At 39.9% G+C, this 25,716-nt stretch overlaps 2 protein-coding genes across 3 annotated transcripts in view; both read right to left on the reverse strand.

Moving 5' to 3' along the window:
* The window catches only part of LOC119738693 (potassium voltage-gated channel protein Shal-like), an 87,685-nt gene extending 81,159 nt beyond the window's left edge, over positions 1-6,526 (reverse strand). Inside the window, exon 1 of one of the 2 annotated variants that reach the window (XM_038213621.1) lies at positions 4,709-6,526. In XM_038213621.1, the coding sequence (XP_038069549.1) occupies positions 4,709-5,805 (1,097 nt within the window). In that variant the 5' untranslated portion in view covers positions 5,806-6,526. The remainder of the gene's footprint in view (positions 1-4,708) is intronic. The other variant, XM_038213622.1, reaches the window with a different exon arrangement.
* A 4,938-nt stretch (positions 6,527-11,464) lies between these two features.
* The window catches only part of LOC119737239 (GRIP1-associated protein 1-like), a 45,244-nt gene continuing 30,992 nt past the window's right edge, over positions 11,465-25,716 (reverse strand). The window contains exons 24-33 of the mRNA XM_038211437.1: positions 24,978-25,019; positions 24,196-24,309; positions 23,318-23,395; positions 22,070-22,165; positions 20,705-20,922; positions 19,134-19,194; positions 18,576-18,680; positions 16,502-16,598; positions 14,551-14,726; positions 11,465-13,372 (exon numbers count right to left, since the gene is read on the reverse strand). Of these exons, the coding sequence (XP_038067365.1) occupies positions 13,187-13,372; positions 14,551-14,726; positions 16,502-16,598; positions 18,576-18,680; positions 19,134-19,194; positions 20,705-20,922; positions 22,070-22,165; positions 23,318-23,395; positions 24,196-24,309; positions 24,978-25,019 (1,173 nt within the window). The 3' untranslated portion in view covers positions 11,465-13,186. The remainder of the gene's footprint in view (positions 13,373-14,550; positions 14,727-16,501; positions 16,599-18,575; positions 18,681-19,133; positions 19,195-20,704; positions 20,923-22,069; positions 22,166-23,317; positions 23,396-24,195; positions 24,310-24,977; positions 25,020-25,716) is intronic.

A 25,716-nucleotide genomic window follows, 5' to 3' on the forward strand; every position in this document is an offset into this window, starting at 1 on the left:
TCCCTGAGGCCCAACAATGAAACTCAGTCATCGTCAAACAAATAAACAGACGTACAGGCCTACAGATGCTCAAACGGAAACTGGAGTAAATAACCGTTGCAATTGCACAGGCGCTGGGACAGAAGGGAGTAAAATAATACGTATTATTCCTTTTGATGTAATTGTCTACTGATACGGACATATATGTTGACACTGCGTGCAATATTGAATTTTTTTTGTAAAGTGTATTTACCGACAAATCCAAAAGTGGTTTACATATTGTGTATTTTGTGATTGAACAAATTCTGATAAGCCTACTGATTGACACTGCATTCGCATTTGGCCTTTGAGATTCATTAGATTTTTAAATGTCAGGGTCTTGTTATGTATGGTCACATGAAATCAATATCCGAATCTAAAATCTTCTAAACTAAATTATACAAAGTAGAAATCGTTCTACATGTAGCTTGCAAGACAAATACCTTGCAGGAATCTGAAATCAGATTTTTTAAACCAGCTTACCTAATGCTGTATTTATCAGTTTAAAAACATAACTGCAGGCAGAGGACATTCACATTATAGCTCACTATTGATGAATATTAGTATCAAGCCGTAATCAATCATGAACATGTAGCCAACAATGCTACACAATTTTTTTCCCTTCCAAATTGATACTGTATCTGACACAACTAGAAGTATTAAGGATAATATTTTAGAAAAAATCAATGCCATCCAGTTGGTTGTGAAAATTGTCAGTTTTTCATTGTTAAGTCAATTGATCACTCTTAGTCTATCACACGCTAAGCTAAGATAAGCTGCACAAAATAGGTCAAATCAATTAATACAAATTTTTTTCACTCGAAATGGAAAACCCACCCCAAAGAAATAGATTTCACTTCCCAGTTTTCTTTACAAGAATGTCAAAATACTTGCATATTACATGCATCAATATTTTTAATGCAATACAACATAAAACTGCAGATGGCTTATTATAACCACAAACAATGCTAGGTTTATACTTATAAATTATTTTCCCTCATATTTTATTGTCAGAATTTTGCATTTCAATTTTTTTCTATTTTTATATAAACCTCACATCCTGTTACCTCATATCCTGTTATTATCCACTAATTTAGTACGACAGGAACTGTTTTATTGATTTTTGCATCAACCAATTTCATAGGATTGTTTTAGGAGGCAATTGAAATGTCTCACTTGGATATTACAGCCCACATATATTCCTCAATTTTAACAAAAACAAAAACTGTTGTCAGCAATAACAAAGAACCAAATGTCCTCTTTACGTCATTTTTTATCAATGGAGTGAATCTCACACATTTCAGCGATCTATTGATCGATATCATACATTATTTTTTGGCCCATACAAAAATAATCCCATTGTTCCACGCGTAGACATGTCTGACTAAAACAATAGACACCCGCCCACGCACGTGCACACTGGTGTTTGTGCTTGTTATTAGAGCTATACCTTTTTTTTGTTTTTTTTTAACGAAACAAGTTAATAATGTATTAATATACTATGTATAAATAAATACACCTGGTATCAGATGAATAAGCCACCTGCCTGGCAATTGCAGCGGATGTCGTTTAAACTTGTACAATAAAACAAATCTAGACTCAAGGCCAGGAAATATGGAAATAATTTTATCCTTTGACGGGAATTTATACATTGATCATTGCAATTTCTTTGAATAAATACTGGAGAACGACCTTTTGAATTTTAATTTTAATTTGTTTTAATCATTTTTATCGTGGATGGTGTAATGTATTTTCAGATATCTTAACCATTCATTGGCCGTTTCATCACCTCCAATAGGAAAGGCAGGAAATAACATGGAAATTGAGACATCACAAGGATTCATGTGAATGTGCACAGGAAAAGGGATTTCTGACTTCTGACATTCAACACATTCTCCGGGGCACAACAAAAGAAAGAAAAAATACCAAACATGTCCAGGTGTTATTTTTATATAAATCTGACTGAAACTCAAGATGACAAATTTTCCATCCCACAGGAAGTTATACATTGTTTGCACTTTCACTTTATTAATTAAAGTATAGTTAGTGTTTATCTTGAGGATATTTTTACTCAAGTGCATACATATACATTCCACAATTTGAGGAAACAATATCCCACAGATGCAAATGTATTTCATATACTACAATGCAGCAAATAGGGCCTACAAGTATCCATGTGTGCAGACTACACCTCCACGAAACTGAACCTCCTAAATTCATTTTCATCATCAGACCAAGATGAATCAAGAATTGATGTATTCCCCTTTTAGTGGGTAGCAGTATCAGCACCAACTGACATCGTTTTGTAAAAATCTAAATTTTGGACTCTTAACATACTACACATTCTCTTCACAGTTGTGCCACCAGACTACCAAATTGACTCTCTTTTTGCAAAATATTTGAACTGTGTTTGAAATGTGATCAAATTTAAATCACTTGCCTTGACAATTTTGTGGAAAACAAGTTTAGGGAAGCTACATTTATTTTTCAACATTTTAATTGAGACCTCTAACTTCGTAAATGAAATATTTAGAACCCATCTTTGCCTTTTGGAGATTTTGAAAAAATTTGATGGCTCCAGAGTGAGTTAAAACAACTTTTAATTTAATTGTTTGCATGTTTTATTTTTTCTATACTCAAGGTCTCAGTCTGGCAATACACCATGCACGTAATCCGTGTTAAAGGGAAAATTCAGTACCTGTTTCAGTTTATATATTTTTTTTTTTTTTTTTTTTTTTTTTTTTTTTTTTATGCAAACATTTCAAGCGGTATGATTTAGCTAACAATGTCAGCTGAATAGGTGCTTGACATTGAGTGCACTTGAGCGTGATTGTCAGTGGTAGGAACGTGATAAAGTTAAATGCTATGAGAATCAAACTTAAAAAAGTGTATACGATGTGAAATCAATCCATTGGATTGACATTTTTGCAGTGACAAGTTGTTTTCTGCAAGTTTCCAACTGGCTCAAAGGTCAAACGTTTGTTGTTAAATTCAGCATGCACTGGGATATTCCTAAACTAATGATTTCAAACATGTTTAAGTCAGGTTGAAAGTTAGATTTTGCTCTCGACAAATACATTTTTTTTATAGTTTTTAGCGTCTAGCACAACGTAAAAACGATAACCGTTGTTGTGTGCTCAATCCAAAATAATCCAACAGAGAGCCATTTCTAGTGGAGTTTGTTTATCAATTAATTAAGAGGGCCTGCTATTTCAATCTTAACAAAATCTTCAGAGGCAAAAAAAAAATAAAAAATATTGGAAGAGAAAGAAAATAATTGAGCGCTGTTATAATGTGTTGTATTCCATAGTGTACCTGAAGGGTAAGGCTCATTTAGGCACTGTTTAATACTTAGTCCTAATGTAAGCACAATTATTGACACAGTAGTACTAGGCAAACTCATAGTCTATTGACTATGTACTTGACATCCCAAGAAGGCATGGAGCTTATACCAGTTGATCATGCAGAGAACTTTGTGCACTGCATATGTAGCACAGTTGCATTGTCACTTGGTATCTTTGAGATTCAAGTTAATTAATCAAACATAGCTAGCTAGACTCACTAGAATGTGTACTCCTATTAAAATATTCTTTAATTAATCCAAATGGCCTTGATTATAGGTCAGCATTACATAGAAGCATTCTATGCTAAAACAAAAAATTTAAAAGATAGTAAACCACCAAAGTCTTTCTAAATTGTTTGTCACTGTTTGTGTCAGGAGCATGCCAGGATATGGTACAAAGCTACTCATCAAGGGAAAAATATTTCAGATTTTCCAAAATCTTGTAGTAAATTTCAAAGACCAAAAGACAATTTTCTTTAGTTTCTGTGAAATCGAATGCAAACTCATGATTTGGAACAAATCTTGCAGATACAATTTACCGGAGAGAATACAGTACCCTTTAAGCTATAGTCCATCATTTGCAGCTATCCGAAAAGTAACTGGCGTAATCATTGTTGACAAACAAACTTGGTTGAAAGATAGTAAGGGGACTAAACTCCCTGTGAAATTATTCTCTCTGGCAAGCCATCATTTTGAAGAAATCAACGAAAGAAGGCATTTCCAACGGTGCGTCTTAAGACGCACCGTTGGAAATTCCCGTTAGTAGTTCGTTTTTTTTTTATTCGCAAAGTGTGCGCAAGCGTTGGCACGACGCACACGCGTGCGCGGCTGCTATAATTCGTCGGATCGATGCGCGACATCGCGTAGCTGCAATTGGCTCAGTGAGAACTTGTCTCGGACGCTGAATCCAGACCCAATTCAAAACATGATTCAGCAACTTTTGATTTGAAATCGAGATCCTAGAATGCTGTTTATCTCAAAATATACAGCTGCAGCTGAGCTGAAACTTCATCAGGTTAGTTGTTCAGCACCCTTTTTTAGATTTTTAACACTTTTGTTGCTTCAAACGAACAAAATGCACAAATTACAAATGATGGACTATACCTTTAACGCTATTTTGGTGGGTGTGTACAAAGTCTTCGGGGAATCCTGAAAATTATTGGTAAGTAATGGAAATTGGAGTGTTAATGATTTTCATTACATTTGAAGTGACTGACCATCACTATTATGGCCATGGAGTAAAAAATGTGTGCTACAAACTGTACAATGAAGAATTGAGAAATCAATACGTCATTAGTTTGGCAACCAGTTTGCCCTACAGGGCACATCTTGTCACACATTACTTACCCAAGTGTAGTCATTGTGACTATTGTATACCAGAAGGCGGCAGGAATGCTGAAAAACTTCGTCTTTTCCACACTTTTCTCCGCATAAAACATGATGGTGGCAAATATGATAATCGCCATTGCCAGCGAAAACACCAAAAATCCAAGTTCACTCGCACAGCTTTTAAGGGTGTACCCCAGGATGCGTAATCCCTGCGAATGTCTGGAGAATTTGAAAATTCTTACGACTCTGAACACTCGGAGTGTTGTGAACATGCCGCTTAAACTGTCGCTATTGAACATGAGTCCTATGTAATATGGCATGATGGCCACCACGTCTATAACACACATGACGCTCCGCATGAATTTGCACCGGTCTGGAGCAGCGTACGCTCTCAGTATATACTCCACTGTAAAGATCAACACACATGCTGTATCCAGGCAAAAGAAGGCATCATGGTATCTGTCCCCACACGCGACATGCTCAACAGTACCGGGAAATGGAGGACACGGTATCGTTTCTACAACGTTGGCAAATACAGAGACTGCAATAAAAAACCCTGTTACATAGTAGAAGACCAGCGCCCACGTGCCCGTATGTGGATTCTCAAACGCCCTCCACATCTTTTCTCTCATAGTGTGCAAATCCGGGCAATCTCCCATTTCTGAGCTCCTCTCATCCATGAGACGCTCTGCGTTCTCTCGCTTCCTGTCACGGTATTCCTCATAGCAACAGTCTCCGATAATTTCAGGCATGACTCCAAAAAATGCCAGCTCCTCGTCAAAGGAATTGATGCATTCCTCACGGGGGAGGTGCATGCGCCCTGTGCGATAGAACGCCAGGACATGTCGGAACAGATCCGGGTCTCTATCGAAAAAGTATTCCCCAGAATCTTCATCGAAGAAAAATTCCTTCTCGTTGCTGCCGAGAAGGGTATCAGGGTATTTCTCCAGCATGTGCCGCCAGGTTTCATAGCGACGGCCACTGATGTTGAGGACTATACGGCCACCTTCTGTTGCCGCTGTGTGCCGCTCTGGGGCTACGGGCATAGCATTGGGGGCAATAGGCACCCAGCCTATAGCCGCCGCACGGGCAAATGGTAGCCAGGCTGCAGCCATGATTCGCTGCTCGCCCTTGCCTCCCTCAACGGGATGAACTTGATGGCAAGAAATTTCAAGTGATTTCAAGCTAGGCCTACACCCAGCGACCACTAATTACGGAGGGCCTTCTCGGTGTTCCGAGCACCTGGTCAAAAACCCAACTCAAATTCTGGCGGGCTAAACCACAGCCCGTGCCGACAGACATCGACGCCGGGCGTTGTTGATTCGCCAGACGGTGCGACAAACGCAAACCACGGCAGTGGAGCTTGGCAGGTCTCCGGTAAACACACAGCTGCACTGAAAATTTCGCAAAGCAGTTCAGGCAACAGGCGATTTTCCTCTACCCGTAAGCCGGCATTGTGAATATCCATTCACAAACACAGTCGACCCCAGCTAGTCCTCAAGTTTGCTCATTGGTAACAACCCCCGAACACAATCACTAAAATGTCCTTTCATCGCGTTCTATCTCGGTTTTCAGATACGTGTTTCAACTGATGCAGGCGCCATTCCCATCTCATGTTGATGTAGATGCGCTAATGTGGTACAATTTCCTATGCATATGAGAGCTAGCTAGAGTAAGATACATCGTATAGTACGTACGGTACATACATGCTACGTACTGCGTAGAGAGCGGAGCTTGCTAGCTAGCTAGAGGCACATCATGTGTGAACGCGACGGGATGAACGGCCGTAGAGAAGTGAATGTCATTCAATTTTAGCAGCGATCGGCCGTGGGCTCATTTATTCACGGGTTGCAAACAAGAATTTGACAAAACATCGCGACAGAAATTCAATATTCTTCGATAAAAATCGTCGTAATATAACGTTTATGCAAGTTTCTTGAACAATTAATACATTTAAATCGACTGTTTGATTTAATTTTTTTAAGCTTAAATTAGAAGTTTTATAAAAGCGCCACTTAAAGTATTACAAATGAATTCTCCCTACTCTCTAGAATTTAGCCGTTAACAGTTTTGTATTGGTCCGTGCTAATAAGTATCGAATATTCATTCATTTGCATTAACATAATCGACTTCTGTGTTCCTTGAAGCGGATCTCGTAGATGTAGGTGGCAAACGCCCCCTTGCGGTCCAGCCACGTAACAGGTGCATGGACATTATTCTGGACGGGAAGAAGTGTTACATAATTCTTAGAACGGTTAACGGTTAGGTTCTAGATCTTCAAAGCTGAACGACATTTTCATTCATTCTCGGGCAATTCGTTTTTCCTTTTCTCTGTATGGGGGTTGTTCATGGGGTTTGAAAAGTGCATGCAAAGAGTTGCACTACCTCTTTTCAATTTAATTCGTTATTTATTTTAAAGAAAGAGGAATTCAATCAAATCTTCCTAGTGATAATTAAAATCATATAGTAATGACGGCTAGTAAAACTGAACTCGAGATGTATATTTTGAATTAAATAACAAGCTTCTTTCGTTTCTCATAATTGTTAAAAATCACGGGGCAAACTTGACAAAATAAAACAAGGTTCAACTAGGTATTTAATCATTAGACTGGTTTCCGCCCCCCCCCCCTACAAATATGAAGTCTGAAGGATAAGGCCAAAAAAAAAAGTCTCCGGTTTCTGGTATGGAGCTTGCCCAAAAAGTGGTGCGGCGACGCGGCTTTTTTTTTTTTACCTGATTTTTTTGCTTCAAATGTCGGCTGATGACTGCAAATGGTGCCCGACTAAATTTAGTGCAAATATATGGGAGTCCAGAGAGGCCACATAAAGCTTATTCTCGACCATAACCCCATCTAAAAACACGTTAAAATTGTGCAGCAGCAGGATTCCTTGCTCCATGGTCCAAACCAATGAGTTTGGCGGTTTCGAGACATCATCTTTCATTGAAAAAAAAAACTTTTTCATTTTGCCGACGCGCATGGCTACGGCGACGCGCACGCATACCAGAAACCGGAGACTTTTTTTTTGGCCTAATGGAGGGATGGGGAATATCTTACCCATCTCTTGGTAGGGTTTTATTGAAGTTGTTGTTTCAACCGAAACTAAAACCGAAAAGGGTTAAACTTTTATGTAATTGAAATAAATTTATACAATGTATTTCATGTTTCAAGTTTTCCGAGGTACAGTCATTTTGTAGCACCTTTTCAAAAAAATAGTAAGTGTGCATGGAATTGAATGATTGAGCCCATGAATTCATTCCATAATAAACACATGTATGCTAAATTCTTGACTCTAAATTGTGTCCATATTTGTGTCAATTTATTGTTTTATTGTTATTACTTTTTTTGGAAACATGGGCTACTTTTCGACCCACTTTGTTGAAAGATCAGTGCCATTGTGTGGCACTATGAAGATACTGTCAAGTTTACGCCCAATTAATGATCAAATGTGGGTTATTGCAGAATGTTACATTGATCTTAGGCACACACACAAATTTGTTGCATACTCTTCAAGTGTGATACACCTTATTAAAGCAAATTTTAATCAAATTTATTAATTTCTTTAAAAAAAATACCGAAGATGTATTGATGAAACATCCATTACAAGCCTCTTCTACAAGCCCCAAGGCAGTAGAAATGTGCATTTCCTCGAACAAAATAAGAAACCATTTTAAAAGCATTCATTAAATGAAACAAAAATGATGAGTTTGTACCTTTTGCCATCCTTATCTTGCTGTAATGACAAAGTAATGTTACCAAAAATGAATGAGTTTCATGTTTCCAGCGCGCGTTACCTGATCCGTTCAAATGACTCAATGATAAGGGTATTCTCGGAGCCAGACAGACTAACATCTGGTAATACTTCACTAGCGGTTTATATAAAAGGATAGTTGTCATTTCGTCGTCTGAGCTCAGCGCGGGCCACGTACGTCATGCTCCATCAACTTTGCGCTTGTTCCTCTGTCTCACATTATCAAACGGTTTCTTCTTCAAACCTTAGAGTAAATTTCAATCTCTAGAGGATGTCCCGTCTGTGGCTCATGCCTGACCGTGGCCACTTATAGGAGTACTATGTGGAGTGATGTGGCCTCGTGGTTAGGGCATTGGATCCGTGGTCTGCAGGTACAGCTGCAGGTTGTGGGTTCGAGTCCAGCCTGGGGTCATGGTGCGTGTGCCCTTGGGCAAGGCACTTTGTCACTCATTGCTTCTCTCCACCCAGGAGTAAATGCAGAGATGGTTAATATGAATGAATTTGCTTCCTTGCGCCTAACAGACTGCATCAAGTTGTATACTCCCCAGGGAGCTGAGATGGTATTTGGAATGTTTAATTGGTCAAATGATCAGGGTAATTATGATGTAAAGCGCTTTGATCTTAGTTGAAAGTGCTATATAAGAACCCGTTATTATTATTATTAGGGGTATCTAAATTCCACCAACTTAAAACAAATCCAAAGTCACACACAGCTTTAAATATCTTCACAGTTTTAATCACATTGCTTGATTTTCAAATAATATCATTTCTATCCATATCCCAGACAACAAAAGGAAAAATCAAATAAATTATGTAACAAAGAGTATCACAAGGGAAGGCAAGTATTGTGGCATTTGTCACAAAGTTGTCATAGTGTTGACCTTTTAAAAAAAATCAGAGAATACCTGGAAGTGACAGACCGCTGGCCAAGACAATTTTCCTTATTAAAAGTGAGATCAACTGAAGCATTTTCACAAGAACAGATACACATATTAGCGGACAAGTTTTTTTGTTTTAATACAGTACTGCGAGCAAGCCTAGTCTTGGTTCAAGTACAGTTTTGGGTGCACTGCAATTCTTGATACTGTCAAATAAGCTACCGATGGCTTGAATAAAGACTAAAATGGACCTTATTTTAATATATGCAACATAATTTCAATGTCAGTAGGTTTGAGACACATAGTTTCCTCTCACATGACCTTCAGTGCAAAACAATGGATGAGTTTAAATGCCAGTAAAAGTAGTGAAACAAAAAATCAAGGAATTTTACAGAATTATTCATATCATAGTATACACATAAGATTTGGAAAAAAATTAAAATGACTAGCTCACGGTTAAAGTTTTGCCATTTTCAATATAACTCTTTGCTTGGGACAAGGTAATATATAGGATCGGGTATGGCAAACCATTTATTGATATACATGTATATTGGCTCAAACAATTGCTTTAATGTAAATTAATGGGGCAATTATATAGACACATAGCTACACCTATGGATGTGAAGTATGATCAAATACATGGTAAGCATTTACAATATATACATACATTGATATAAATATAAACTGAGGGTTTGTGTATTTACCGAGGATTTGAGGGAAAACATCCAGTCTCACCTGCCACCATGGATCGTAATTTACTTACAGTACTCTTATAGAAATAAGCAGAACATATGAAGGACACTGATAATGTGGGAGGCGTTTTAAACAAACCTGAAATATTAGAAATGCCAACACAAGAATTTGTGAGTTGAATACTACTTGCTGTATATACAGCTGGAAAAATTTCCATCTTCAATGGTCTGTACTTTACTCCTTTTGATGAAATACCCAACACATTCAGCGAAATGCTAAACCAGAGGTCTGTTTCACAGTCAACACTAGTCCGAAAATTTGGGACTCTCAATACTATGTATGAGAGTCCCAAAACTTAGGGTACTGAAAACATGCAATACAAGAAAAAAGACTGGCACCTGAAACAACCAGTCCAACACAGCTTCAGTACTGCATCAATCAACTGTGCCACAAGAAGTATTTGGCATGTCAGAAACTAGTCTCTATTTTTACACATTTCTCCATAGTCAGCCACCAGACTAATGACAATGATTGAAGAGGTCAGTCTTTTCAAACAGTTGCACCATGGTTGGACATGTACCAGTCTAGTCTTCAGCCTCATTTTGAAATCACCTGACTTCTCTCTCATGTGCAAAATATTGAAAAAAAGTCTCCTTTACAAATTGAATTGAGTCTTCAAACTTGGTTGGTGAAATACTAAGGACCTGTTTTTTGACCAATGAAAATTTTGGAGAATTGTGCTGGCTAAAGAGTGAGTACAGTTGGCCTGATTTCGTTTTGCATGTTTTTGAGCACTTATGGTCCCAGTCCAAGTCAACACCATCATCTATTTCATAGCGACCGTAAGCAGTACGCACAGCAAACATCAGGTTAACGTCAGTTGCAGTTCGATATCAGGTTTTGCCCTTCACAGACATACATTTATAAAAGACTCTAAACTCAGTGCTTTGTTTGAGGAATTGCAAGAAAAAAATTCACAAGCTACTCGGGTGGGACTCGAACCCACGACCCCCTGCTCACTAGTGAAGGCGTCTTACCACTCAACCACCGTGCTTGCTGGGGTCGGCTGGCTGGTTTGAGTCTGATGCAGCAGCGGGTACCGCAACCAAACTGTTAAGATGGAATTTGCGTCGGGGAGATTTAAATTCGATAGTGGGTTTTGCCCTTCAACGAGGTAGCAGTATTTGCTTAAAGTGGTAATGCATCAATGTGAGTCTCCTTGCTCGCAACCGTTAGCATGTCTTCACCATGAAAAAATACTTCTTGTCGGTACAACTTTTCTGCTATTGTTAACATATGTTTACTGCCAACCACCCACAGTGCCATGAAATTGGGCCCAGGTGTCAATTTATTGGTATCCTCTCTTGGCTCTTCTGATTGGATGACATAGCACCCTCGGTAGCCCATCCACATACCCTTTAGGAATGTTGCATACAAAATTTAAGAAATACAAACAAATGTACGAGGTTAAGTTATAAACTATGCATGGTCCATTCACAGTGTAGATTTTCATCTCCTCATAAAGCTGGGTGCGTTCCACTCAAGCGTACGACAAACGTTGCCAACGTTTGCTGAAAACATTTAGGAAATAGTTGTCATCCTTGGAGTTGGTCATGTAAGTGGAATGCAGCCCTGGTTATGTGTCATTGACAAGAAATTTGCACACTATTATGACTAACTTGGTTTGAACACTTGATCAATGGAAGAAAATATAAACATAAAAAGTAAACCATTAAACTGGGTTAAGTCAATAACCCAAGGTTAGCAGACTGTCAGATGTCCTACTCTAATCGGCTATACTTGCTTTCATAACGACCTATTTAAATTTATATTAATTTCTTTGAAGAATCTTTCTAAAAAAAAATTGTTACAACTCACTTCTCTTTTGTCAGAAGACCTATTTGCAGTGAAAACAATTTTGCAAAACCCTTAGCAGGCAATGTAAATAACACAAACCTCTTTTCTATTAAAAACATATTATTGCAAGTTTGGTAACTAAATTTTCTGCAATTAATTTACAATCTCTTATAATACATAATAACTGAACACAAACGAGTACCATCTGCAACACAAATAATGCAACAAAAATTACAAACCAAGTATATTTCAGGAATGATTATATTTTTTGATAAGTTTTTGCTTTGAAATCAGAGCTCCAATTAAATAAAAGATCCTTGAAAACAGCACATTGTATAAATGTTGCTGCGCTACATTCTATGAGAAACCTCTGCAGTGCACGACACTGATACCTAAGAGGCGCCTCAAGATTAAAGTAATCTAGCATCTTTGAGTGGGATCCGTCGAAAATCTGGATGATGCCACAGAGAAAGCCCTAACCACAATCTATTTCCCATCTATTTATGCAATGAAGTAGGCAACACACACAATTGATAGCACACTACATATATTGCAGGTTGTGTCAAGGTAACGATGGATTTCAGGAAAATGAGGGCGATTTGTCAAAAAGTGAAAGCGAATTTGAAAGTTGATGACTGTTTACAAAACACCAGGGTACAACAACAGCATTATTATGCAATTGGAGGCAGAAATGAGATTTTGTTTGTGTTTCCTACATGCAATGGATCACCGGATAATCGGGCCATCGGACGTACAGATCGGAGAGATGTGGCTAAAAAAATCGGACCGATCTGACCGTACGCCAGGCGACCGGAAATGCGGATGAAATCAAACATGTTTGATTTTTTTTGCATCCAATTTCACTGGATCCAATGTCACTCCGATTTCACCTGACGCAATATTAATGTTAACCAATCAGAATCACGAAGGAAGTCACATGATTCCAAATTGACGGCTACCATTTTGTCGTCATGTGACTGATCATCACGTGACCAATTATAGAACAGAATCGGGCATGTGTGCGGATTAACATACCGGTCATCCCGTAAACCAGTAAAATCGGACAGGCGTGCGACAGGCTTAAAAAAGGAAAATTGTCTATGCTAAACAAACCGAGTTACAATTCTATAAATGCAAAATAAAAAAGGTACTGATATACAGAGAGTACTTTGAAGTTTGTCTAATGATTTATTAGTTACTAAAGGCGTGGTAGTTTACAGTAGTACTTGGATGATGTGACAGCAATACATGAACTGCAGCACAAATCTAAAACTGTTGAGATAATAAATATCTATACAAACTATGTGCAGACTGTGATTCACTGTGCACCGGCCTGGTCCCCTGTGTAGTGCGAGGGTGAGGACGGTGGTGAATCACCCCCGTCTGCCGAAGTGATATCGCCCGCTGTCCATGTCTTGTGGCTTGGGTGGAGCGGACTAGTCGACGATGCCAGGGGTGCCAGCTTGCTGAGTCTCACCACCTCCTCTGACAACATTTGGATGTCCTGATTATTTTGAAAATAAACAAATATGGAGGGAAAAAAACAAAAGAAGTAATTACTAGTAGTTATTTTAAGGGTGGCTTTAAGACTCCCTGCAACCAAAATTTGTTTTCACTGACTGGATTAGAACAAGAATAAGCTTTGAAAATTCACAGTTTTGCTATTTATATTGGCTGTTTTCTGACTTATTGGACTCAGTAAACAACCTAACTCAGAGAGAATGTTGCAACCTGACGGTTGTGTACAAAGTATATGAAGAGTCAAGAAAATTTTCAAGTATTTCTTAACAAAATTTGAAATGGTTCTCAGTCCCAGATTCATGTCTTATCATCATTTTTGTAATGACTGATCTTCATTGAGATGATATATGACTTCGGGTTGCAACATTCTTTCCCCGAACTCAATGGTGAAACCACGAAACTACAGATTTGCGACGACACTACAGATTTGCGCACACACTAAGTGGCCATGTATAGTTGCGTCTCATGCACAAGAACCAGTGCTCACATGCATCATGTCCAACTCAATGTTAGAAAGCCACAAATTGAAGTGCCGTGGCCTTGCGGTCTGCGGGTAATTCTGCAGGTTATGGGTTCGAGTCCAGCCTGGGTTATGGTGCGTGTGCCCTTGGGCAAGGCACTTTTTCGCTCATTGCTTCTCTCCACCCAGGAGTAAATGGGTACTTGTGAGGGCAGAGATGGTTATTGAGATTGATTTTAGTTGCTTGTGGGCCAAAATGGCAGCACAGAGCTGTATAGTTCCCACGGAGCTGAGATTGTCTTTGGAATGTTTCATTGGCCCAATGATCAGGGTAATAATGATGCAGTGCCTTGAGCACAATATTGGTGATTACATGCACTTTATACATACACATTAGAAGTAGTAGTAGTAGTATTAAAGCACCATCTTGCGTCCTTGTATTGAGATTACATGTCAGTAATATTTATAATTAAACAAAAACCCCAATAATCCCTGGCTACATGGCATACACAAGTTTATGGCTTCTGACTAGCGCCCCTTAAACAAAGACATTGACCAACTGGCGAACCACCAACACAGGGCTGGATAGCTCAGTTGGTAGAGCACCGGAACGTCAATCCGGAGGTTGCAGGTTGAAACCCCCTCCAGTCAAATTCGTTGTTCAACTTTGAAAGAAATATAGAGCTGGTACTACAAATCACCTGTTGCAGATGCATGTTTTTAGTCAGCGTCTCCTCCAGCATGACCTGGAGCTTCTGATTCATCTCTCGCTGGTTGTTGCTGGCTTGGCTGCCGTCCTCACCCTTGACAAAGTCCATCACCTTCTTGAAGGCAACCTTCTTGGACGTCTCCGGTGTGGCTTGGGACTTCGTTGGACCTTGCGCAGAGAAGGAGAAACAAAAAGTTCCATATTTCAGCCTTGTTACTCGTGCCAACAGGTTTCACTTGTATGGGCTCCGTGCACAAGTACCCCCTCAGTGGTAAGAGAGGGAGAGTTGGGGAGACCACTGGGAGAGACATTCGAACATATTTCCAAAAATGCCTGACGATGCTGCGCGAAAGACGCTATGGCTTTGTGATCATTCAAAATCAAACTATTCGTGGGTACTTTGCGCTGTACAGGGTGAGTAAAAAAAAACGAAACCCAAATGTCGGGACCATTGTTTTTGTGAAGTTCTACATGTAGCACTTTCAAAATCTAGGATATGAAAGCTCAATTCATAAACTTTGTTTTAGTACAAGAATCATTCAAATCACTCATGTACTTTTCAAGTTACGGACTTTTAAACACAACGACCGTTTTAAAGTTCTGACCACGGATCACAAAATGGTAAGTGTTCTTTCAGCAAAATGAAAACAAATCACATAGGGATGTGTGTGAATTGTTTTCGTTTTGCTGAAAGCGCACGCCTTTTGTGTGATCCGTGGACAGAACTTTAAAATGGTGGCTGTGTTTAAAATTCCATAACTTGAAAAGTACTTGAGTGATTTGAATGATTCTTGTATTAAAAGAAAGCTTATGAATTGGGCTTTCATATCTTAGATTTTGAAAGTGCTACATGCAGAACTTCACTAAAACAATAGTCACAACATTTGGGTTTGGTTTTTTTTTTACTCACCCTGTACGTGGACGAACCAGTACACACAAGCGGCGTGTCCCGTCCATGGGGATCTCGAAAGATGGTAAAAAAGCATCCTCTCTTGTTCGCGCACAGAGCCCATATTCACCACTAGAGGGCTTCAATGCACTCAGACCAAATGGTCAACATAAAGCAGTGAAGTTGCGTCCATCGCAAGTCCATCACAATTAGTCATCAATCCCAAGGTCAAGTCGGAAGCAATTTCAAATGAGCTGTGACAAAGGCATTCCTTTGTTAATGTTCATCCAGTTACTTGTGACTGGACACGTGAAAGGAATTGTGATGGACTCAACTACAATGTTATCAGATCTATGCCATTTCTGAAACAGAAATCTCAACTTCAGGCTTCCGCTGCCTGATTTCATGCTTCATCCATGGAGATTTCATCTCAATTGAGGGTCCCCTTTCTACAACAAGAAAATAAACAAGGTGATCCGCAGATCACGTGTCACCTTTTTTCGTGGTCAATCCCTATATGTTTTGTGTTCTTAAAAAAAGTCCAAATTGGGCTTTTTTAAACAACGACCTCAAATGACCCCTAGTTGACATTTGAACTCCACTTTCGGAGTTGTGATGAACCCCCAGGCAAGGATCACTCCATTCAAGTTTCATTCAAATCCATCCAATTCTGTAGACAAAGAAACATTTGAAGCATATTTGAACAATGACCTCTAATGACCCCTACACGACCTATGGTCACTGCATCCAAGTTTCATCCAAATCCATGAAAGCATGTAGAAGTTATACACTTTTTTCGAAAACGTAACCTAAACTGTAACATACAGTCATACGGTCATACAGAATTTAGGACTGCTGAGTGTCCCCCAAAACTTCGCTTAGACGACACAAACATTGCATAATGCAAATTTATAAGTTGTGCTTCTTTCTTTTTGATTTCAACATATCAAAAGGCTTACAGTTGTCATCCAGGCCAGAGATGAAGCCAAAAGTGTAATGAAACCGATGTTTGAGAAATGGCAAAAAAAGCATATTGATTTAACCCTTGACCTACCTATTAATTTTCTCTCCATGACATGTGTCTCAATGATGGCCGTCTTCTTCAGTAAATCATCTGCCATGCAGGAAGTGCTCTCTTCCAAATGCCGTACCTGAGTACAAACATAATGATTAAGGAGATGGGGACGTGAAAATTATGAAACAAGTATCTGTAAAAATTCAAAGACTGACATTTCCACTTTCACACTCAACTTCATCACAATGTCACCAAAAGTTCATCACGAGTCCATCACAACTCCAGTGACAAGTAACCGGTGAAGAGCAATAACAAAGGAAGTAACTTGTCACAATGTATTTGAATAGCTTGTGATTTGATGACTTGTGATTAAATTGCCGTAGACTTGTGAGGAGTTAAAGGTATAGTCCATCATTTGTAATTTGGGCATTTTGTTCGTTTGAAGCAACAAAAGTGCTCAAAATCTAAAGAAGGGTACTGAACAATATATTTCGAGAAAAACAACATTCTAGGATCTCGATTTCAAATGAAAAGTTACTGAATCATGTTTTGAATTTGGTCTGAATTTAGTGTCCGAGACACGTTCTCACTGAGCCGATTGCAGCTTCACGATGTCGCACACTGATCCAACGAATTAAAGCAACCATGCGCGTGTGTGCGTCGTGCCAACGCTTAGGTGGGGTTCGCCGAATAAAAAAAACGAACTACTAACAGAAATTTCCAACGGTGCTTCTTAAGACGCACCATTGGAAAGGCCTTCTTTCGTTGATTTCTTCAAAATGACAGCTTGCCAGAAAGAATAATTTCACAGGGAGTTAAGTCCCCTTACTATCTTTCAACTAAGTATGTTTTTCAATACTAATTACGTCAGTTACCTTTTGGATAGCTGCAAATGATGGACTATAGCTTTACTTTAAATGAGTAGGTTTGCATGGTGGACATGAACAAAGTATGGTAGTATGGAACAAAGCATTTTGGTAAAACCATATGAATTTTATCCCTTTTGAGTTGTGTAGTTCTGAGAAGAACCAGTTGTTTTAACTCAACGTTTCAAACAGTATGCTCTGTTCGTCAGCAAAAGACACCGAGGACTTGTGACAGACTCGACAACACTGGACGAGAGTTCATAGTATTTTGAGGAGTGTGACATGGTCTTGGTACCGGTATAGTAAAAATACTTTGGGGGGGGGGGGGGGAGGCAAACATTTTTTTGTTCCCGAAAAAGTGGGTCCAAAAATGTTCCGCCCCAAATTTAATATGAAAAGCAAGTGGAGAGGGTGCAAATGTATTGCTTTTGTTGACTTTTGTAGCCGGTGTCCGCAATGGCTGCCTTTGGGGTTTTTTTTGGGGGGGGGGGGGCATGGCCCCCGTTGGCACCCCTGGATCCTCCGTTGAGCCCTACTTTAAATGACATTGATCCATGGTGATTTGGTTATACGAATAACGAATGTTTATGAGTGCAATGGTAAGAATAATTTCATGAGGTGACAGATGGAAAGTTCCATTCCATGAAGCGAAGCCCGAGTTGAATTGAACCTTTCATCTGTCACCGAATGAAATTATTCTTTCCATTGAGCAAATGTGAAACATTCATTATTTGTTGTATACAACACCTGAATAAATCCTTGTCATCTGATTGGTCAGAGCAACCAATCATGTGACCATGCAATGGAACTTCTATTTACCGTGGAACAGAACTTCTATTTTTGCAGTACGGCCGGGGCGTGGGTTGGGGTGAATAATTCAATGACATGTCGTGACGGGGGATTTATTCAGGCATTGTACAAAGTAAAATACTGTCAAAGTAGAAAGATTGCGGGTAACACCATGTGGAAAGTAATCTCTTCTTGGAAGAAGTGTGGTTCTGAAAAGAACTGGTTGGTTGAGTGTAGAACTCAACGTTTTGGACAGTGTGCTCTGTCCGTCCTCAGGAGGGTGAGTGACCGGTTCTTTTTAGGACCACACTTCTTCCATGAAGAGATTACTTTCCACCTGGTGTTACCCGCAATCTTTCAACCTTATCTCAACCGCCATGCACAGCTCCAAGTCATATTTAAAATACTGTCTTTGTTCCTTGGTGATTTGGTTACAGTTTAGTGACTTTACACCAGACCTTTTCTTCCAGTGCCCAGTTGGCCGTCTGTAGTTCTGTCATCCGGCTGATCAGCTCTGTAGTTTCCTCGCTCAGTGCTGCTGACATCATGGAACCATTGGGAGACTGTTGATGCACACAAACCGATAACATAAGGTTATGACTCGGGTAACAGTCCAGTCATTGGATGAAACATTGTGTAGATTTGAAGCTTTCGAAATGAGAAAAATGTGTTGCTTATTAACCAGTTGAGGTTGGTGTATTTTGACAAGAACAGACCGAGGCACGGTTTAATATTCACTCGACCACAATGCCAGGCGGGTCGAAGCCATCGCTCTGGGGCTGCAGAGTCATATTTCCGGCCTCGGTCGGTGGCTGTGGCTCACTGACAGATATTTCCCAGCCTCTGTCACTGTGGGTTTTTCAGTCATCCAATCTGACTTGTGGAAAACTTTTGCATGTATACACAGCTCCGGCGCGATCTGGTTAAACCAATTCTTTCCAATATCTTCACTTGTTGAACATTGCACCCCAAGTTCGAATTTAAAAATTTGACTGGATTATTTTTGGAATACTCACTGGTACATTTTCTGAAGAATCCTTTGCCATCTGTCCACTGGTACTCCATGATGATACACTACTGCAGGGGGCACAGTAAACATTGAACGATCAATCAGTAATTTTGGAATTGTTTGAAAGGATTATAAAGTGTATTGCGTGTCAATGTAGCACGTCAGGGGCAAGCAATCTCAAGTCAAAACTTAAAGGGAATATACATTATTTGCTTTTGCTGTAATTTTCAGAAATGGAAGGAATTGGGGGGTTGGAAATATATAGCGAATATAGTTACACTGACTTTCTTGAGGTTTTAGGTACGAAAATGCTATAAAAACCAAGAAAAACGATCATTTTCCTGTAGTCTGGTTCCCTGACTCCATATAAGAAGAAACAGAGCAGTTTACATACATTGGGGAATTGTAAGGTCAGGGATCCAGTCTAGCTGGCTCGTACCCGTTCATAGGTTTGTAATCGATTGCAAACAAGTGCGATGGTCAATTGGGGCCAGTATTTGAAAAAAAGCCAGTTGTTTCCAACGCTGATCGGCCGATCAGCGTTGGAAATTGATACAAAAATACCACTTTTCTTGAAAATGACAGTATACCAGGTGCCATGATTTTACAGGATGCTTTACACTGTCATTCATTAACAGTCCAGCAAGGTATTTCAAAATGATTCGGTAGTTTTATTTTTTGCTGTTTGCAAATGTTGTATATTCCCTTTAAGCTGATGGGGGGGAGGGTAGGGAGTGTGGACTAGTGGTTAGGCTTCAGGACTCATGATCAGAGAGACAGGGGTTCACATCCAGCTGCTGGCCATATGCTGTATCCTTGGGCAAGCCACTTCACCCCAATTTGCCTCTCTCCTCCCAGGAGTATAAATGGGTACCGGCATTAGCTGGGGAGTAACCTGTGATGGATTGGCATCCCATCCAGGGGGAATAGAAATATTCTCAGTCGTTTCATGCCACTGGAACCGGAGATAAGTTCCTGCTGGATGGGCCACATCCAGACTTAACTACTTAACCAGACTTAACTACTTCATAATTTTGAGGGTCTAGTAATTTGGGGGGCTTAATCATCAAGCATGCAACTGGGAAGTCACACAAAAAAGAGGAAATTCAAATCATTCCAAGACTTTGTACAGTGTTTTTCTATTTTTAATGAGATACGTGGAAAGTTAAGAAAGAGAAACTCAGCTGATCTGAGAAAAAGGTGCATGCCTGAATAATAGAAATTGAATTGCAAAGGACGCAGCTACAATATGGTTGAGCTGAAGGCATGTAAAGGCACCTTGGGCAGCCGCCATACGACCCATGTCTGACCACGGAGCACAGCCAGAGATCGAAAGTGTTGATTTTTGGGGAGGGAGGAAAACTGGAGAGCCCTGAGAAAAACCCTCGTGGCACAGGAGAGAATCAACGTACGACTCTACACATATGATCCAAGCCAGGAATTGAACCTGAGCCACAGTGGAGTGAGGCGAGCACTTTACGCACTTGCAACTCATGCTGCCCAACTTTACTTAAGGATAGCACAATGTTCCAGCTTACCAGTAAGCAGCACACCTTCTTTTGACCAGGATGAACCTACCTGCTGTCGTGCTTCTGCCTGTCCTCATCACTGATGTCTTGGAACAATTCCTCAATGCCTGCTCGTCCTTGGTTGTTCTGGCTCAGGAATTCCTGCAGTCTCTCCTGTAGCTTGTCTGCCCGTTTCCTCTCCTGTCTCAGCTGTCGCTTCAAGTCCTTCACCATGGTTAAGCCTTTCTTTTCTCCAAGTTTCCGCTCCTCGACGCTGTCTTTGGCATTCTGGTCAAACACGAAAGAAGAGGTAATAACATATAGAAGAGCTGGCATTGAGGAACATTTTGTATGTTTATTCTTTGTTTATGTGTCTTGAGGTGGATTTTTCTCCGATTGGCTGCGCTTTATAAATTTCTCTAAATTTAGAATTTTCGCAATAGGGCGACAGATTTCTCAAGTGTCGTCTGGATTAGGGCGATACGCCTCATTGGGGTGACAATTTGGTGTCGCCCTATTGTTCAATAGACCCTTAGGACAAGGAATTTCACTGACGCGACCCATCCAGATCGATTCCTCGTGGTCTAATTAGCATAAATACCGAATTTCGTGGAAAAAGGATTAGGTAAACTTGGGTTAGGTGACAGTTTAGGTTTGCGCACAAGTTTATGGGAAAGTCGCCCTATTATAGCATTAGTAAATATTATTATTATTATTATTATTATTATTATATAGAGGATAGAATGAACAAAACAGATTGTATTTCAAATGCTGTTAGCAGATGGTTGTGTTGATACAAATTGACAAACATCCCAGGAAATGACATTTAAAAAATGCATTATTGTCATTCAACAAACTCCAAAAATGTGACCTGTTCTGTCAAAATCAGACTTTTCTGGGCATAAGGAATAGGTGGTTTAATTTTTGAAACCGGTCATTCCTGGGCAGAGTTATGCTATTTTGAAGTTCACTGTGTCGAAAAGTAGAAAACGGAGAAAATGGCCACGAACGTCACAACACAGTAATTTCTTTAACTGATATACCTTAACAAATCGTCAAAAATACTATATTTAGAGTTCAAATTAGGGTTTCAAACTTTTATAGTATATTTTAGACCTGTTCAGGATTACAAATATGCAAAAATCGAAGAAAATCACCCCACAGCGTTTTTTTTTACCCTATCTTAATTTCAACCTCCGCCCAGAAGCATCTGCTTTTGACAGAACAGGTCGCAAATGTGGATAGCTTTAAAAAAAAAAATGCAAAGGTGCCGATTACTATTCCGTTGAAGATAATGAGGTCATCATGACCAAAAATATTAAATCCACACATGAAAACAAAAATGGAAGTAAACAATTACTGGTTTAGATATGCTATAAACTATTACTAGAAAAAGTCGGTTAGTGATTTGGATGGAGGGGTGGTTCAAACTCACTTGTTTGAGTTGGTCGATACTGTTCTGTAATTTCTCGACCTGCTCCTGGGATTGGCTCAACTCTATGGACTTCTCTGCTTCTTCATTTTTCATTTCCTGAATAAACAAAAAGAAATGAACAAACAAACAAAAACATAAACAAATCACAATACTTGGCATGGTTGCTGTACACTTCCCGTTTTAAAGGGATAGGTTAATTAGAACAATTTGAAAGTCTAATAATACAATTTCCAAAATGAAATTACATACAACTTGGACCCTCACTATAGAACCTAAAATGCGTTAAAATCTCTCTTTTTGAGATGAAAAGTCTAATGTTTGCAAAATGATTTGTAGAATAATGATTTGTAAGAATTTCACACATTTTATTCCAAACGATGTCATTTCAGTCACTAATAATTAGATTTAATCAGAATATAGGCATGTCTTTGCAATTGGGCGCTGGGTTTAAGTAGTCTAAGGATGAGACCAGTAGCAGCACCAGAGGGGGGACAATTTGGGGGCAAGGAATTTTTTTTGGGGGGGAAGTAAAAAAAAATCTCAAGCCTGTGTACGCGCGCGTGTGCCCATTGTCAATGGTCCGGAAATAAGCCACTAAAGCAACTTAGAAGTGCAGTCGTTTTTATGAATGAGAAATGTATCAAACCACAGAATGGTGTATAACAAATGTATAAGACGGTGACTGCACACTATCTCAGGCTGCATAAATGCATGTGTGGCGTGTTTTGTCTAAAGTATCAACGTTTATAATGCTTTCATTGGCCCATAATGTGTCCACATTTCATGAATCTTAACAGCGAAGAAAAGAAACATAATTAAGCTATTTGTTGATAAAGCGTTGGGAGAAAACTGGGGGGGGGGGGGGCCAAACTGGGGGGGGGGCCAAACTGGGGGGGGGGGGCAAGGAAAAACTGGATCAGACGTTCATGTGTGCTGAGCCACACTTCGGCGTCTGATCTATCCATGCATGCAAATTTTATGCGACCCAAAGCGCCAGACAATCGGAGCTGCCTTAAGAAGTTGAGACGTCAGTTAGAGCAGAAAATGTTAATTGGTTAACAGCTACCATGTTTTTCTCATACAACATCGAGCTACCAAAGACATGATACAAGGCGCCCGCTGAATGGTCAGAATCTGGAGGTCAAGACGCAGTGTTGTCTTGCATAATCAGCACACATATCATAGACTAGGGTTCCAGTAGGCCATACTGCACTCTCAATAGTTCCGCATGAAGCCCATTCCACATACCTGTATTAATGCTCTGTGTTGGTCCTTCAGTTCTTGTATCTCCTCTTGGTGTGTCTCTTTGGTCTCCTTGAGTTCCTCCTGAAAATGCATTCAACAAACGCAATTACTACATATTCATGATCAAGAGCCAAAGTCTCACTAGTCCATTCACCATCACGTGCCAGATGCCATTTTAGCTGTTTACCAAGTGCCTGGGTATTCACGCACAGGGTAAATATGCATGCGTAGTAGACTGTCGCACGGGTTACTCGTGCGACAGTCTACTACGCATGCGCTTTACGAAGCAATCGTGGAACTGTCGTACGGGTGTAGTACGCAGGCACGAACATCGCCCTGGCGCTACACATGAAAAAATGGTTGAACGCGTAAATGTTGCTTAGCGTTTTTCTGAGTTCAATGATGTCGAAGTTAACTAGACAATATTGGGGACAATAAAGCTGCCTCCTCTACTAAAAAAGTACACAATTCGGTATAAACTCTTAGGAGTAAGGTACTGCATTGTGAACTAACGACTTTTCTGAGATTGAGCAATAATATTCTTCTGGTGAGTTGGACAAGTTTATCCGATTTTACTCCTAACTTCGCAAAAAGCAATGTGTTCTAGTTTCCTTAACGCAACCCATACGAGCAGTGTGCACATGAACGACATCATCATTCTGAGTTACAAGATAATAGGTAGGCGCGGACATCCGGGGTCTTCTTACATTGCCTTGTCTAGTTCCCAGACCTATTTACTAAAAACTCAATGGTTCTTGAGTCTGGAGAGCTGAATGGCAACTCACGGCAACCAGTGAAAACTATTATGAAAATGAATAGATGTTTTCATCGGTAACTTGCCCAAAGAAGTTAGGGTTAGGTTTTCAATGCTGGATGCTTACCTCCAGCTCAGCTAGTCTTCTCTCAAACCATCCCTTGGTGTTCTCTAGCGACTGAACCTTCTCCTCACTGACGGCAAGTTGGTCTCTCAACGGCTCAAGCTCCTTACGCAGTTTCTGTTTAAGAAAATGCCAGAAGAATAAGTTCTAAATGTCCGACAGCAGAATATACTTAAAACGCTAGGGAGTAGGAAATCATGAATTCCTGTGATTTTTTTTTCTTTTTCAGGGGTGGGGGTGGGAGTGGGTGGGTGGGGGTGGGTGGGGGTGGGTGGGGGTGGGGAGTTTGTTTCTGTATTCAATAGGGGACATTGAACAATAGAGGACAATAGGGTCCCCAATTCCCAAAGGTCCCCAATCTCTGATCGTGTACAAAACATATGGGAGGTCTTCCTAAAAAGTATGTACAAACAAAAGAGGGACAATAGGGGGTCCCTGATTGCAGGCAAATACACACTTGGGTGGGTGGGGGTGGGGGTGGGGGTTGGGGGTTGGGGTTTGGGTGGGGAACAGAATAACACATTTCTTCATTGTTAATATGTGGAACTACACAAACACCAATGCATTCCCGAGGCTTTGTGGAAATCCTAATCATTGTACAAAAAAATGTAAAGCCTAAAATGAGTCCTTACTTCCAGAGCAATACGAGTACGGTTTGGCAGCGTCTACAAATAGATGTTGGCTAATTCCTATGATAAACTCTTAGGTAAAGCAGACTTGTGGCTGCTGTCGGCAGCATTTCTGTACTGTAAGCTACTTCAGATCACAAAATGCCATGTACTCACTGTCTGCTCATGTAGCTGTTGCTTCAAGTTGTCTCGCTCATTCTGTTGGGATGGATAAAAACAACAAATAGTCATCAATGCTTTGGTTGATCACTTCTCATTCGTTGTATGTTTTTTTTTATAAGTTCTTTGACCCTCACTCCAAGAGCACACTCATTTGAAAGAATCCTAACTCCTACAAAATCCATCACTTTCCAGTAAACTAAAGACTGTTTCTTTGTACTTAATTATAAACCAAAATTGGTAACTGGACTCCCTCAAACAATGTGACTGGACAGTACATTTTGCAACATAAGGCCAAAAAAAAAGAGTCTCCAGATTCTGGTCTGCGCGCGCATCGCCGTAGCCATGCGCGTCGGAAAAAATAAAAAGTTTTTTTTCAACGTAACATGATGTCTCAAAACCGCCAAACTCACTGTTTTTTTGCAGACGGTGTTGTAATTTCGTAATTGTGGGTCTGGAAGCCAGACTGAAGGAGCGATGGTCATGTATCTGGAACCTGTAAACGCTTTTTAATTAGTGCAATATGTAAGGGAGCAGACTAATGACCACCCTGGCAGCACATGCACGATGTCGCTGTGTGGTCTGACGTTACCGTTTTCTCTGATTTTTGTCTTGACTATCCTAATTTCCCGAAGAATGTTCGTGTCGGTGGAGATCGTAAGTGGGTGCAGAATTCTCAAACCCAATGGCCTTACTGAGGTCACCTCAAGCTCCAACCTGAAGGATATTTTTTGAC

Source organism: Patiria miniata, unplaced genomic scaffold, assembly GCF_015706575.1.
Source record: "Patiria miniata isolate m_02_andy unplaced genomic scaffold, ASM1570657v1 HiC_scaffold_3, whole genome shotgun sequence".
Taxonomy (NCBI): Eukaryota; Metazoa; Echinodermata; class Asteroidea; order Valvatida; family Asterinidae; genus Patiria; species Patiria miniata.